At 42.3% G+C, this 15644-nt stretch overlaps 1 protein-coding gene across 1 annotated transcript in view; it reads left to right on the top strand.

The window, feature by feature from the left end:
- Window positions 1–15644, top strand: part of TCP11L2 (t-complex 11 like 2) — a 41462-nt gene that overhangs the window by 9224 nt on the left and 16594 nt on the right. Inside the window, exons 3-6 of the mRNA XM_043562412.1 lie at window positions 2211–2346; window positions 6221–6341; window positions 7626–7846; window positions 9988–10124. Of these exons, the coding sequence (XP_043418347.1) occupies window positions 2211–2346; window positions 6221–6341; window positions 7626–7846; window positions 9988–10124 (615 nt within the window). The remainder of the gene's footprint in view (window positions 1–2210; window positions 2347–6220; window positions 6342–7625; window positions 7847–9987; window positions 10125–15644) is intronic.

Consider the following 15644-nt stretch of genomic DNA (forward strand, 5'->3'; position numbering starts at 1 on the left):
GAAATAATCTAAAGGGTTTCCTACTGATTGCAAAAACTGTTGTGCAAATCACCCCAGAAAAGTAGCCACGAGGAGAATTACTACACTAGGGGCGTAAGAAAGAGTTCAAAAAGTGGCCACAGTGCAGGAGACGTCTTTGTCCCCTTTTGTGTGTGACAGCTAAAGGTATGTAAAGCCAGTGTTTTTTCTTTCTCTTTTTTAGCTTTTTAATGACATCTTGTATAGGAAATGTAACATCTTAAAAGACAAAGCAAATGCAGAAAGAAACAACAACATAATCAAATGCCCACTTCAAAAAGTTTGTTCATTTGTGTTTAAATTTGTGCAATCTCATTTTTAAAACATGTGGAAAGTACACGAGTGTAGAGAAAAGAAGATTTTGCCTATATCACCCAAAAGCGACAGCTGGCAGCACTTTGTCACATTCATTTTTCACATTGACACATGTGTATATGTAGGTGTAGACTGTTTTCACTTAGAATTATAATTAAAACGTTTACCTATGAGGATATACTTTTAAAACATTTAGGGGTGCCTGGGTGGCTCAGTTAGTTAAGTGTCTGACTCTTGATCTCTGCTCAGGTCATGATCTCACAGTTCATGGGGTTGAGCCCCATGTCAGGTTCCACATTGAGCTTGGAGACTGCTTAAGATTCTCTCCCTCTGTCCCTCTCCTCTGCTCACTGTCTCTCTCTAAAATAAAAAAAAATTTTTTTAATTAAAAAAATGTAAATTACTTCATCAAATGACTATATAATAAGTTTATTTAATCATTGATTTATCATTGGACATTTAGTTAATTTCCTTTTTTTTTTTTTTTTTTTTGGCTGTTACAAATAGTGCTTTATGGTACATAAAGCCTTTCCAGGAATTCCTTTGGATATAATTGGATTATTGGACCCCAGAGTACAGACATTTTTGAGAAGAATCTTAATGAGCCAGAGGATTGGGAAAAGAATTAACTAGCAGTCACCCAGCTTTCTGTGCTTTTGGTCATTTTTTATATTATATATATGGGGTTGATGCCTCCAACAGGGTATCTAGGCATCTTGAGGAGGGACTTCGCTAATTCCATATATCACCATTTTTTCCTCTTCTTCCCCCTCCTCTTCCTCATGGTCTTCCTCTTCTTCCTCCTTCTCCTCTTCTTTTAGAAATTATTTTAGGTAGCAATATATTGCCAGTCAGTATTGTTTTTTGAGGAAATGATTTTTAAGTAATTGAAGCTAAGAGTTCCAATAGTGATTTTTAAAAGACATGACTTATTAGAACAATTTTCTAGAATAATCTTTAGAAATAATCAGAATAATTCTTTGTTTACTACTTCTGACTGAAAAGTAGATTATCCAGTTTACCAGATTAATTTTATTTTAATCATCTACATTCATTAAGTTCTTACTATGTTCTTCTTTACTAATCACCTCAAGACAGCCCTATGAGGAGATATGTTATACCTAGTGAAGTCGAATGATAACAACCAATTGGTAAAAATTGGAGCCAAACCCAAGCATTATGCTATACCACCTATACTTTTAGAAGTTATAGTTGTTTTTTGTTTTTTTTTTAATTTTTTTTTAACGTTTATTTATTTTTGAGACAGAGACAGAGCATGAACGGGGGAGAGTCAGAGAGAGAGGGAGACACAGACTCTGAGGCAGGCTCCAGGCTCTGAGCTGTCAGCACAGAGCCCGACGCGGGGCTCGAACTCACAGACCGTGAGATCGTGACCTGAGCCGAAGTCGGACGCTCAACCGACTGAGCCACCCAGGCGCCCCTAGAAGTTATAGTTTTAAGAAATCAGTTATTTCATTTTGAATGTGCTTAAATTAAAGAGTTATGAATTACAGAATAAAAGTAGTCTTATCAAGTTCCTGCAGAGTATGTGTAATAAATGCAGATATCAATAGGTACTAAAATATAAGGTGATTTAATAAAAGTAACTTATAATAGCTTCTATTAATAAGATAGTCTCTAAAACACTTGAGAATTTTTTTATCAATAGAGTAACTGAAACTATCAAAGGAGTTCTTAAATTTTTGAAGTCTTAAGTAGTAAGTAAGCAGAGGAATCTACCCAATTTAGTATGTATTCTTCTTACTTGTAAAACCCTGCATGTGTATGTTGGGATAACTTACACTCTGTCTGCATTCGGAGGCTTCACTGGATGACAACTTTTCCGTGACACGAACTGGATTTTGTTTTTCTTTCAGCAACAAGCCCTCCCAGGGTAGTAACATTTGACGAAGTGATGGCTGCAGCAAGGAACTTATCAAACATGACACTTGCTCATGAAATTGCTGTAAATGAGAACTTTCAATTGAAACAAGATGCCCTCCCTGAGAACAGGTAACCCGGAGGCATTTGTGTGTGTAAACTGAGCTGCAGATTCTCACACATACACACACATACACACACATTCACACTGATTCCTAGAAGTCTTGTAAATATCCACTGAGAGTAAACATTGGTTAGTTCTCTAACACGGTCTTATACTTGTTTTCAAAACCCTCCTCTAGGGTACATGTTACCCATAATTTTAGAACTCAGTGTGTACGTCCCTTTCTGTGCAAAGCGTTTCCTGACACTCCTGAGCATACCAGACCACATTAAATCCCCTTCCTAAGGACTCCTGTTGCCCCTTCTGCCTCCCTTTGTTAATAAGTCTTTATGTTCAGTGTCTGTCTCTCCCATGTGACCAAAACACTGTAATGGAAGGACTATGTCTATATCATTTGGGGCTCTATCCCCATTGCCTAGCAGAATGCCTGACATACAGTACGTACTCAAGAAATGTTTGCAGATTGACTTATTAAAAACTGATATTCAGGTTGTAAAAGATAAATCAATGTAGCTGAGCTGCCGAAGTGCTAAGAACAGATGATCCAGAAGCGTCTGGTGGTAGGAATCACAACTACATGGGCACCCCTGGTTAACCTCAGTCCCCACCCCCTCCCCAAAACCCGGGGACCTTTAGTTAGAGCCACACCCTATATCCTACCTCAACCTCTCTGACTTTGTTGGCTCATAAATCCCCTGGGACAGAGAAGAGAAAAGGCTTGAGGCCATAACTACAGGTAAGTCATCTTTAGAGGCAAAGTTAGCTCGTGAATAATGGCATTAAATCTTCAACCTCACAGTATCATTTATAAATCCAGAGGCATTCCTATCAGTTAAGACAGCATGTAATATTTGATTCTATTTAGAGGTTTTATGCTTATTTGTTTTAAAGCAGGAAAAATAGGAAACATAATAACTTTCCTTCTTTAAAATCCAGATTGTAGTCCTCCTGCTCCTGAGGACATTATTCATAATAATCACTAATATTTTTTTAAGATTACTGGCCAAAATAGGTATATCTGTTTGGTTTTCTTTTTTTTTTTTTTAATTTTTTTTTTCAACGTTTATTTATTTTTGGGACAGAGAGAGACAGAGCATGAACGGGGGAGGGGCAGAGAGAGAGGGAGACACAGAATCGGAAACAGGCTCCAGGCTCTGAGCCATCAGCACAGAGCCCGACGCGGGGCTCGAACTCCCGGAACGCGAGATTGTGACCTGGCTGAAGTCGGATGCTTAACCGACTGCGCCACCCAGGCGCCCCTCTGTTTGGTTTTCTATGGTAATTGCATTTCACCACGATCCTTCATACCACTCTACTGCTACACCCCTAGGCCAGGCCACCGTCATTGTCTGACCTCTACTCTTTCAGTCCTAATTGGTTGCCCTGTCTCCGTCCTTAGCCCCCCATAGTCCATCCTCTCCATTCACACGGTAGCCAGAAGGGTTCTGAAGGGTTAATTCTGAAGGGTTACAACATTCTGAAGGGTTAATCAGAGAAGGTCATTTCTTTGCTTAAAATCCTTCAGTGGTTTTCTATTACACTTAGAATAAGAAACCCAAACTTCTACAAACCCCTATGTTTGGCAGAAAGTATGGCAGCAAGGCTCCACTTCTGGACCACGCCTCTTACTCCTGTCCCTCCTGCCTGCTGCACTTCTGCCAAACTGGCTTCCTTGCTGACCTCGGAGTATACTGGCTTGATCCTGTCCCAGGAACTTTGTCCTTCTTCTTCCTTCTTTTTTAATGTTGTTCCCCTAGATTTGCGCTGGCTGCTTTTTTTCTCCTCATTCAAGTCTCAACTGAAAGGTCACTGTGCTAGAGAAGCGTTCTTCAACCTCCCGGTGAAGGCAGCACCCTCTCCATCACTGTGTACCACACTGTCTTATTCCGTCTTCCTCATGGTTCTGAAATTGCCTTATTCATTTTTAATGTGTTTTGTTTTTGTCTTTCTGTCCCTGCTAACAGATAAGCTTTTTGAGAACAGACAACTTTCTTTTTTACTACAGTAACCGCAGCACCCAAAACAGGGCCTGGCACATATTGGATGTCATATAAACATTTATTGACTGACTAATAAAAATGAATGCTTGAAGTTTGCAGTGTGGGAGTATTTGTGCTTTAAATTCAAAAGCTGTGAATACAGGCCATAGCAAAAGCAGTTGAGGATCAGGCAGACTCTGGATTTGAATCCTGGCTCTGCTGAGACCATTTCTGAGCCTCACGTTCCCCAAGGACGTGATGGGGACTAAAACGCTTCAAATGCGTGCTCATGGGCATTCGAGCGCCTGGACCATAAGGATTTTGATACTCTGGGAAATAGGAATACCTCTCTCCTTCCTTTTCTGCCTTAGCTGGAAAATGTGAGCAAGGAAAGCAAAATGCAAACTTAGGACAAGTAACTTTATTTAAAAATAAAATAGCATGTTATGAGCTGTTGATTTTTCAGATGGCTTTTTACAAATGGCCAAGTTTGTACCTTTTAAAATGTGGCTGACTCTCATATTCTACTAAATATTGTCTTTGGGGGAAAAGACTTGGCAAAATATGTCTGATTTCTGATACCTAGCAAGAATGCTTGTAAATGATTTGATTGATCTCATTCCCCTCCCCCCCCCACCCCATCATCCTCCAGAAAATTAAAAAGCTAAAAAATATCTTTCAGCCTTTAAGAAACCTTACATTTAAACTCTGATGTCCCTGCAGGAGCTATAAAGTTATAGCTCTTCCTTGGTCGATCCATTCAAGCCACGTACATAAGGCTGGTAAAGTCAAGAGTGAAAGTCCATCCCAGCAGTGTTTGCCTTTCGCATTGTTCTGAAGTTGCTCAGGAGGGTCAACACTAGAAATAGCATTTATGCTGAGTAAATCTAGTCAGGGAACTAGAATAAGTTTTAACATTTAAAGTTGCTGAGTAGAATATAGCATTTGCAGTTATGGAAGCAATTTTAACTCACACTGCTCAGAAAGCTGATTTTAATGTCTCCTAGCATTATTGTATGTTTAGCTATTTGTACTCTAAAAAGGAAAAATAAGGACATGTGCATAACTATGAAGTTATTAATTCATTTATCATGCCTTCGTCAAACACTCACTGTATGCCAGGTACCGTGCTAGGTACAGTGGCAGGTACTTAGAAGAAGTTACAGCCTCTGCCTGGGAGAGATGTGTGCCCTGTAGAGGATGGAGACACCTAAGTAAGTACAGTGCAGGGAAATATGTGATTTTCCTAAAACTGTTGCCAAATGGTGTAGGAGTTCAGTAGGGATGTGTATTTAAATGTGCACCTATTTTAGTGCAGTGACATAAGGGGTGAGGCAAAGTGGCCACCTATTCTATTGTGAGCTCTTCCTGGGAAAGTTCCTATTCCAGCAGTGTGGTCTGGCTAACTTTAAATGGGACATCTAAGCTGCGGTTGGCAGCCTGTCCCATGCATGTCTCCTTGGGGCCAACCTGTTCTATTCCGTGCAATGAAACTTTAGCTGTTGAGGAAAGAGCAACTTTTCCATATCTCAGACCAAAAATCTAGAACACGTCTAAATATCCAAAGAGCAGCTGGGCAAGTTATGGCATCTCCTTAAGGTACAATTTTAAGAACTTACTGAAAGCTGTAGCAAGAAGGCATTTTTAAAGTCGAGGGGAAACTCCTAGGACAGGATGTTAAATGACACAAGTGTATACTATACCTATAGATTATTCTCAACTATATAAAAACATGCATTGAACAAGGGAAATATGTCAAAAGATTAAAATGAGATTATGGGCCATTTTTATTCTCTGGTTTTTTTTTTTCTTAATTTTGTAAGATTTCTACAATGAGCACATTTCTTTCATAATCAGGAAAAATAGTGCTTATTTTTAAAAACAATTCATTTCCTTCCTGTAGCTTGGCCAGTCGAGTGAAGCACATTGTCCACCAGGCCTTCTGGGACGTCTTGCAGTCAGAACTGAATGCCGAGCCTCCGGAGTATGAACATGCCATCAAACTGTTTGAAGAAATCAGAGAGGCAAGTTGACGTTGTCTGTATTAATTAGTAATTCTTTTCCCCGAAGACTGTTTTTGCGTCCTTCAAAGGGTGCTGGAGATTCTTTTTGGAAGACTGAGTAAGTCCGGTCACTGGAAGGGTGTTTTCCGAAGTGCACTTCCCGGGGCGGGGTGGAGGCAAGGGAACTCCGGCGGTGGAAGGAGCGAGCGCAGTGTGACGCTTAGCACACAGAGGGGTTGGTCACAGCAAGTCAAGAGCACGGACTCAGGAGCTAGAAACCTGGTTTAGCGATGGGTTTAGCAACAGCTTTCCAATCCTTCAGTCTTAGCGTTCTGAGAATTGTAAGAATTAAATGATAGGGCGGAGTTTTAGTGAACATTCACGAAGCCCTTGCTCTATACCATACGCTAGATTATTCATTTATCGTTACCATGATGCTGTGAGGTAGTTACCACTGTTGCTCTCACTGAATAAAAGGGAGCTGAGTTCCCTCACTTGCCCACGGTTACCCAGCTTTGAGGGATGGAGAGGGATTGGAACTGAAGTGCTCGGGCTCCTAACCGTGTGCTGTGTGTGTACGCACAGTGTCTGCTGTGTGGTGAATACTCTGGATAGGTTGCCTAAGGAATATATAATAAATATCTTATACGTAAAATATACTAACGTAGCCCATGGGGTGTTTCCATCTGCTCTTCTTTAATTTTTTTTTAATGTTTATTTATTTTTGAGAGAGAGAGAGGCAGAGTGTGAGTAGGAGAGGGGCAGAGAGGGAGGGAGGCACAGAATCCGAAGCAGACTCCAGGCTCCAGGTTCCGAGCTGTCAGCACAGAGCCTGATGCAGGGCTCGAACCCACGAGCCGTGAGAGTGAGATCATAACCTGAGCCGAAGTTGGACACTTAACCAAGTGAGCCACCCAGGCGCCCCTCATTTGCTCTTTTTTAAAGGGTCCTTTGGAGCCATGATCTGCAACTTATTCCTTCCTTACGTGGTTTATTTGTAACCTTTTTGAAGTTATTTTAGTAATACTGCTTCCTTGCCAGTTGCTCTCATTCTGGTAGTTTCAGTAACTTCCCATGAGTAGTGGCAAGTTGGAGGGGGGCTTTAATGCAGAAGGTAGAACTTGCTTTTTAGATTTGAGACACTGGAGTGCTCCTCTGACCCACCACCAGTCAGTGTAGACTTCTGTGGCACCCAGGGCATTAAAATATGGACAAGGAGCTTGGTCTTCTAGACACTGAAATAAAAAATGACAACCCTTATTCACGTAAGAATGCCGGTAACTTTTCTTTCCTTTCCCTGTGTAGATTCTCCTTTCTTTTCTGACTCCTGGCGGCAACCGGCTTCGCAACCAGATATGTGAAGTTTTAGACACAGACCTAATCAGGCAGCAGGCTGAGCACAGTGCTGTTGACATCCAAGGCCTGGCCAACTATGTCATCAGTATCATGGGAAAGCTCTGTGCTCCTGTGCGAGATGACGACATCAGAGAGCTGAAGGCTACCAACGACATCGTGGAGGTGCTGAGGTTAGCACTTTCCCTGCTTGCATTTTATTTCTTTTTGTTTGTTTGTTTATTTATTTTTGAGAGAGCGAGCACAAGACGGGGAGAGAGGGGGGGAGACAGAGAATCCAAAGCAGACTCCAGGCTCCGAGCTATCAACGCAGAGCCCAACCCAGGGCTTGAACCCACAAACTGTGAGATCATGTCCTGAGCCTAAGTCAGACGCTTAACCGATTGAGCCAGACAGGTGCTCACGGCTTGCATTTTCTGAGAGTACCTTTCAGTTCATTCAAAAGGGAAGTGTGGGAATTGAGGAACACAGAATAATTTCTGATCTTCCAAAGGAATCCTTGACCCTAGAAGAAACCAGAGAAGCAAGGAGCAAGTCAGTCATTTGCCCTGAACATAGAATTTCCAGATAGAATGACCTAACAAAGTTGTTAGTTGGTGTGTGGGGGGCCCTGGAGATGCAGTGAGGAAAAAGACAGATACAGTCTCTGACCAGGGAGTTTACAGTCCAATGGAAAACAGACCTCAGACAAGGAATTGCAATTGTGGTAAGTGCTATGGGAGGGGATGTACAGGGGATTAACAGAGCTTCTAGCAGAGGGACCTAATCCAGTCAAGGATCTAGGAAGAGGTCTTTATGAGTTAGGGTAATGGTAGCTGCTATGACACATAACCCCTGAACTCTTGGTGATTTAACCAGTATAAGTTTCTCATGTCACAGTCTGAAGCAGGGGTTCTTGGTCAGGCAGCTTTCCACATGTTATTTGGTGACCCAGGTTCCTTCTATCCTTGATCCCACTGTTGCCCAAGGCCCTTGGAGTCCTGTACATTCAGCTAGTGAATGGGAAAGGGATCGGGGAAGGCATGCCCAGTGTTCAGCCTCTTCAGCCCAGAAGAGACAGATTCCACTGACTGTAACCAGTCCTGTGGTCCCACCTAGTTTGAAGGAGGCCTGGGAAACGTGGTTGCTGTCTGGAAATACATTTCCCTAGCCACAAATATACACTGTGGAAAAAGAGCACAGACCTTTGGTGGTCACCTAACCATTTCTGCCACTGCTTCCCTGAGGAAATGAGGTATACTTTAAAATTGTAAGGGTCTAATTCTGGCTGTATAAACAATAACTTCTTTGTGATCCCAGAGGAAAGACGAGTCTATAATAGTTTTCACCAATGAGAGGAACTCCCCCCACCCCCACCTTTTTTTTTTTTTTTTTGTGAATACAGCCACGTTGAAAATTAAGTTTTATGTAATAGTATTGGAAAGGTAGGAGGAGGAAACTGGTATGCATAGAGCAGGTAACTTACATTACTAACTGGGGCAAGTCGATAACCTCTCAAAGTCACACTTTACTCCATCGGTGAAATGGGCTGTATGTGCCCGTAGAGTTGTGTTCAGCTCTGGCATACAGTGACTCTTCAGTTGCAGAATCCATGCTCTGAGTTACCTTATTACCCACATGTGGTATCACATCTGTGGTCTTCATCTCGGTCATCTATCGAGCACCTACTGGGGACCACTGTTCCCTCCATGATGCGTTCATAACCTCATCCACTCTCTACAACATCCCTCCAAGACTGATCTTGTCTCTTCTTGCACAGATGAGGAAACTTGCACGGAGAGATTGAGTAACTTATGCCTGGCCACAGAGCTGGTCACTTGCAATGCTGCATTTGAGCCCAGGCGTGCCCAATTCGAAACTGAAGTATTTTTCCCCTGTGCCTTACTTCCCTGTCCTTTTTCTTCTTTTCTCCCCACCCCACCCGCGTTCCCTTAGGAGGAAAAACCAAGTACACTATGTACAGACTCCTTAAAAGTTTAGGGCTTTCCAGTGAAAATTCCTTCTTGAATCTTTGTCTCATTGTTAAGACTCATTGCTTAAGCTTTCTACTGTCTACCAGTTCACTGCTGGGTGTAATGGATCAGGTGGAGGTATTGTATTTGCTAAAGCAAATACTCTTGAGATCTGTGAAGAATAAATTTGGGATGCATGTGTAATGCCTTCTATGAAAAGTGACCTTGCCAATGGCAGTTGGAATTTCAAAACCATTTGGGGGATGTTTATATTTTCCAGCCTGTAAAATAGATTGCAGTTAATGAATTTCAGCTTAATTTCTTAATCACCTCTTTAACTATTTTCACTCTAAAATTTTTAGACAAATATTTCATGTCCTGGACCTCATGAAAATGGACATGGTCAATTTTACAATTAGGAGTCTTAGACCACATCTTCAACGCCAGTTGGTGGATTATGAGAGAACCAAGTTCCAAGAAATTTTAGAAGAAACTCCAAGTAAGTACAATATAATGTGTATATGTTGAAACTAAGTGGAAATATGATGCGTTATATTTTGGTATCTTAAGGAGTGTCACTAAAGAATTTTGACTTTTCTGTTAAACATTTTTGTAACTTCTAAAATCGACATCACAAATTTATAGCTGTTTGCTGTGTCTCAAGCACTATTCATTTCTTCATGTATTAAAAAATATATATGTATTGAGCACTTGCTGTGCCCCAGATACTAGGATTGCTGTGGATCCCAGTTGCTGTGGATACCGCAGTGAACAAAACAATGTCGTGACCCCTGGGGAGCTGACATTCTAGTAGGCATGACAGACAAACAAATAAGCATGTATTGTCAGATGTGTTAAGTGCTATGAAGAAAAGTAGGAAAAAGGGCAGATAGCAATGGGGCAGGAGTGGGGGAAGTGGTGTTTTTTAAGACAAGGTAGACTGAGATGAGAAGACCTCTTTAAGAAGGAACGTTTGAGCAGAGTTTGCAAAGGGAAGAGGAAGGGGCATATGAAGACGTGAGAAAAGAACATTCCAGCCAGAGGGAGCTGCAGGTACGAAGGCGCTGAGACAGAAGCGTGTGTGTGAAGTTGGACAGACACACCACAGATAGTGTGGCTGGAGTAGAGCAGGCAGGGAGAGAGCGGGCGGAGACGAGGCCAAGAGGTAGACAAAGGCAGGTCATACAGAACCTTGCTAGGAAATGAGAGCTTAGAGTTTATTCCAAGTGTTGACAGGAAGTCATTGGAGAGTTTTGTGCAGGGGAGCAACCTGTGATTTGCATTTTTAAAGACCGCCCTGGCTCCCGGGTAGAGAGAGAATAGATGGCACCGGAGCAGAGAGGGAAACAGGGGCACCATGTAGGCGGTATTGTGGCTGCATGTGCAAGAAATAATGGTTCACCTGGCAGTGGTGGAAGTAGTTAGACGGGGTCAGATTCTGGATGTGTTTTGAAAGTTGAACAAGACGATTTGCTGGAAGTTGGATGAGGAGAAAGGAGAGGAGGTGATGATGCTAAGGTTTTCGCGTGAGCAGTAGGGTGAACAGTGATGGTTGTTAGTGGGGTGGGCAACTAGGGGAAGGCAGGTAAGGAGATGGTATGGGATCGGGGTTCAGGTTCACGTATATGAACCTTGAGATCTTAATGGCATCAACATGGGCATGTCAGGTAGGTGTTTGGATATAAAGGACTAGAGTTCAGGGGAATGGTGGGTACTAGGGATATACATTCAGGACTCACCAGTATATTTGTGATAGATCAAGCCACCAAACTGAGTAATAGTTAGCATGAATAAAATGCTTTCTATATGCCAAGCACTTTACCTGTATTAACTAATTTGATCTTTGTGACAACTTCAGGAAATTACCCCCCATTTTATAGATGAGGACACAGAGAGGTTAGATCACTTGCCTCCATAACACAGCTTGTAAGTTATGGAGCTGGGACTCACCCAGGTGGTCTGTGTGCACTGTTCATACTCTTATCCACAGTATTGCACTGGGTGAAATTACCTGGGAGTGAGTGTAGATACTGAAGGGGCCTGACCTGGAACTCTAGAGCATCTAGAGATCGACAAGAGCAGACGGATCCAGCAAAAGAGACTAGGAATGAGTAGAGCTCAAGAGGAAGGGATGGAACCAGCAACGGTGACTGTGAAAGAGCAGCCAGAGAAGTGAAGGAAGCCAGGAGCAGGTGATGTTCTGTAGGACAAGTGAAGAAAGTGTTCAGACAGTGAAGGCATGATCTGCTATGTCATGTATTGCTAAGTGGTCAAGAAAGATGAGGCCAGGGCTTGACCGTGGGTATGACTGTATGAGAATCCTTTATAACCTTGATGGGAGCAGTTGCGATGGACTGGTGGGCATTAAAGTTGGACTGCAAGAGGGGTCAAGAGAGACTGGGAGCAGACAAAGTAGTACCTCAATGAATCCTCACAGTTACTCAGTTAAGTAGGTACTGTTAGACCCCTTATTTCACAGGGGAGGAAACTGAGATGCCAGATGGTGCACAGCTGGTAAAAGGCTGGCTGACTGATTCCTTCATTGGCAGACTCTTAACGCTGGCTTTTGGGCTGTAATTAACCACAATATAAGGCCGTTAGGTGACCCACCCACCTCATCCCACCCCTCTTGGACGGAGCTTTTCTGTTAAGATAGTCAGTAGGGTAGTCTTAATTGTGAACAAAGCCAAACAAGTGCCACTTTTAAAGGGACTCCAAGAGCCTGAAGCATGTCCAGGGAAGAGGGCATGGGTTACAAAGGGTCACATGAAGAGCCGTCCATGAAGCTCTGTGTATTCTGCTTGGTAACGGGATGTGCCTGGGCGGTGAGCATTGCCTTCCCTGTTGGTATTGAATCAGGGACTTACGGTTAAGTTCTGCAGGGCAGACTAGGATCCACGGAGGGGAGTAGCAGGCAGCCAGTTTTGACATTTATAGCAGCTACAGCTGTTTTAAATTTGGAATGGGCCTCTCTAGTACTAATAGTACTCAGTGCCAGCTATCATTTTGTTGAGCACTTATTATATGCTAAGTCCTTACTATGTGCCAACACTCTCATTAGCCCATTCAAACCTCACAATAGCCCTGTGAAACTGGTACTATTATCACTCACTGTTTACAGATGAAGAGATTGAGGTTAAGGTACTTACCCCAGGTCACTGCTGAAGCCTGGATAACCCAGACATGTCTCTGCCCCAAAGCTTGTACGCTCAACCTCTACGCAGCACTGCCTCTCTTCAAATGAGACACTGACCACCTTTGGGGGATCTCCAGAGGGAGCGCTAGCACTGAGTGGTGGATATGACTAGATGACTTCCAACCATCCTTCCACAACAAAAATTCTGTGACTTCAGGGCTGTATTGTTTTAGCTCTAAAGGGAGAGAGGGATTAGTGGAAACAGAACCCTGCATAGAACCTGAATCTGAAACCTGAACTACGGTAACTATGTTCATAGCAGTGTTTTCCTTTCCAGCACGTTACTGGTTGGTTTCATTTGTATGCCTGTGTACATGTGTGTGCAAATGTCTCCATGTCTCGAATCAAGATAGCTTGTCATTTGGAGCGAATTCCTTAATATTGGGTTGAATGACAGTTTTGATCATCTTAAATGATTTGTTTCTGTCCTTAAAACTCAGGCTTAGTGACCTGCATTTGTACATTTCACATTGACTTGGATATTTCCAGAGATTTAAGAATAGAATATATCCGGTTGTGCATATAGGTCATTATTGCCCAGCTCTAAATATGTTCCCAGAGAAATCAAGAGTCCAGGAAGCAGAGTGTATGTCAGCTGTTAATTATATCCTCAAGTCACTTTGCCAAAAGTCGGCCACTGTGCCCTAATATCAAAATAAGAGCCTCACAGGAACATGCAGAAGGACAGAAGAGTTGGATTTTTGTGTGTATGTGATTTTTATAAAATAATTATTGGAAAGTTAATAGAGAGGAGGACTGTAGATTTCTGAACTGATTTCAGAAAAGATTTTATTTTGCCAACAGAGAGATTTTATGTAATTGCCTGATTTACAAGTCTTAGGCACTGATTGGTCACATGTACAACATCAACAAGATGACCACATCAGGTCCAACAACTAAATTACCCGTGGAAAGTGTAACAGATTTCCCCGAGGGGGCCAGACCACAGGTAATTTCTAAGATACTCAGCAATAAAAGGTTTTTATTTATTTAGATAATATCTTATATCTGATAAAATATTCTCATAGAACTTCATTTCATGTGATTCTTTCAAAAATCCTACGAGACGTAAATATTTTTCAAAAACCCATGAAACTGCATTGTGATTGTCTTTGCCTGGCACACAAGGCAGTCAAGGACTAATAATGGAACATTCTGAAGATGAGCCAACTGATGCTGAGCGATGGCCTGCCCAAACACAAGAGCTCCTAATAAGTAGTGGAGCGAGGACTGGAAGCCAAGTCTCCCGCATCCAAGCCAAGATTTAACCAAGCTGCTGCTTTGGCTGCTTTCTTTGGATTTTTCACTTTTGTGTTACATCAATTGGGTTGTATGGCAAGCAACAGAAACTAACTCTGGCTGACTTGGCAAAAAAGGAAGCGAATGGAAGGACGGGGGCAGTTCACAAAAAAAGCTAAAATACCTGAGCCTGAACAAGGCCAGAAACCAGGAGAGCATCAGGAATCTGGGCAGAAAAAAATAAGGGAAAGTTCCCAGCTCCATCATCAGAACCGTTAACGTGTACTTTAAAATGGGCTATCCTTGGGGCGCCTGGGTGACTCAGTCGGTTAGGTGTCCGATTTCAGCTCTGGTCATGATCTCGTGGTTTGTGGGTTTGAGCCCCAAGTCAGGCTCTGTGCTGAGGCTGGAGGCTGCTTTAGATTCCGTGTCTCCCTCTCTGCCCCTCCCCCACTCACACTCTGTGTGTGTGTGTGTGTGTGTGTGTGTGTGTGTGTCTGTCAAAAATAAATAAACATTAAAAAAATTAAAAATAAAAGAAAGAAAGAAAATAAAATGGCCCATCCTTGAATGCTGTAGTCACCCTTCAGGTCCCAGGAAAGTCTGATGGGCATGTGATTCCGCTAGGCCAACCCCAGGGGGTCAGGGGGCTTTCCTGGTCAGGGGCCTCTTAATTGATATTCACGAAAGAAAGCATGGAAAGAGGGAAAATGATTTCTCAAAGAAATCAGTACCAAGGGACACCTGGTTGTCTCAGTCTGCAGAGCATGTGACTTTTGATCTGGAGGTTGTGAGTTCAAGCCCCATGTTGGGTGTGGAGCCTACTTAAAAAAGAAAGAAAGAAATCAGTACCAAAAGAAGGGAGGTGAGGTGTTGATAGGCATAAAAGAGCAGGTGTCATGGATAAGGGAACTATATTCTTCTAACTGAAAATCGGGGTAGTTAATCTGAATATTTTCCAGAATACTGAAAAGGGGAGCGATCTTTGCACAACATCGGGGGCTCCCATTCACATATTCTGCACCATTCTCTTAGTTTATGTGAATACTGCCTGCTCAGAATTGTACAGGCCATCCCCCCAAATCCAGGATGTGGAGTTGTTGCCTTTTTAGGGGTCACTCAGAGTTCAATCTTAGGTACCAGATTTCATGCTTAGCTACCATATTAGAAGTCAGCAGACTTCAAGGAATTGTATTCCTTGAAGAATCTATGTATGACTACGCTCGATACATTCATCTTGGAAAACTCAAATACTAAACTCATTCATACTAAACGGGGAGGTTTTACAGGACATTCCCCTGACTACTATTTCTAGTACTAAATAGCACAATCAATGGCTCTTACATAATGTAAATATTTGTATGTGTGTTTAGTGTTGATGAAGCTGTATGCGACTTCAACCTGCATTTACTAGGGTTAGATTCAGTGACTTAGTTGGCCAATCCATAACCTATATCCCTTTTTTAAACTTCATTGGAGTATGCTATTCATGCAATAAAAAATGTGCCCACTTTAAGTGTGTAGTTCTGAGTTTTGACAAAAGAATATGCTCCTATAACTACAACTACAAACAAAATATAAAAC

The sequence above is a fragment of the Prionailurus bengalensis genome, chromosome B4, assembly GCF_016509475.1.
Source record: "Prionailurus bengalensis isolate Pbe53 chromosome B4, Fcat_Pben_1.1_paternal_pri, whole genome shotgun sequence".
Taxonomy (NCBI): domain Eukaryota; kingdom Metazoa; phylum Chordata; class Mammalia; order Carnivora; family Felidae; genus Prionailurus; species Prionailurus bengalensis.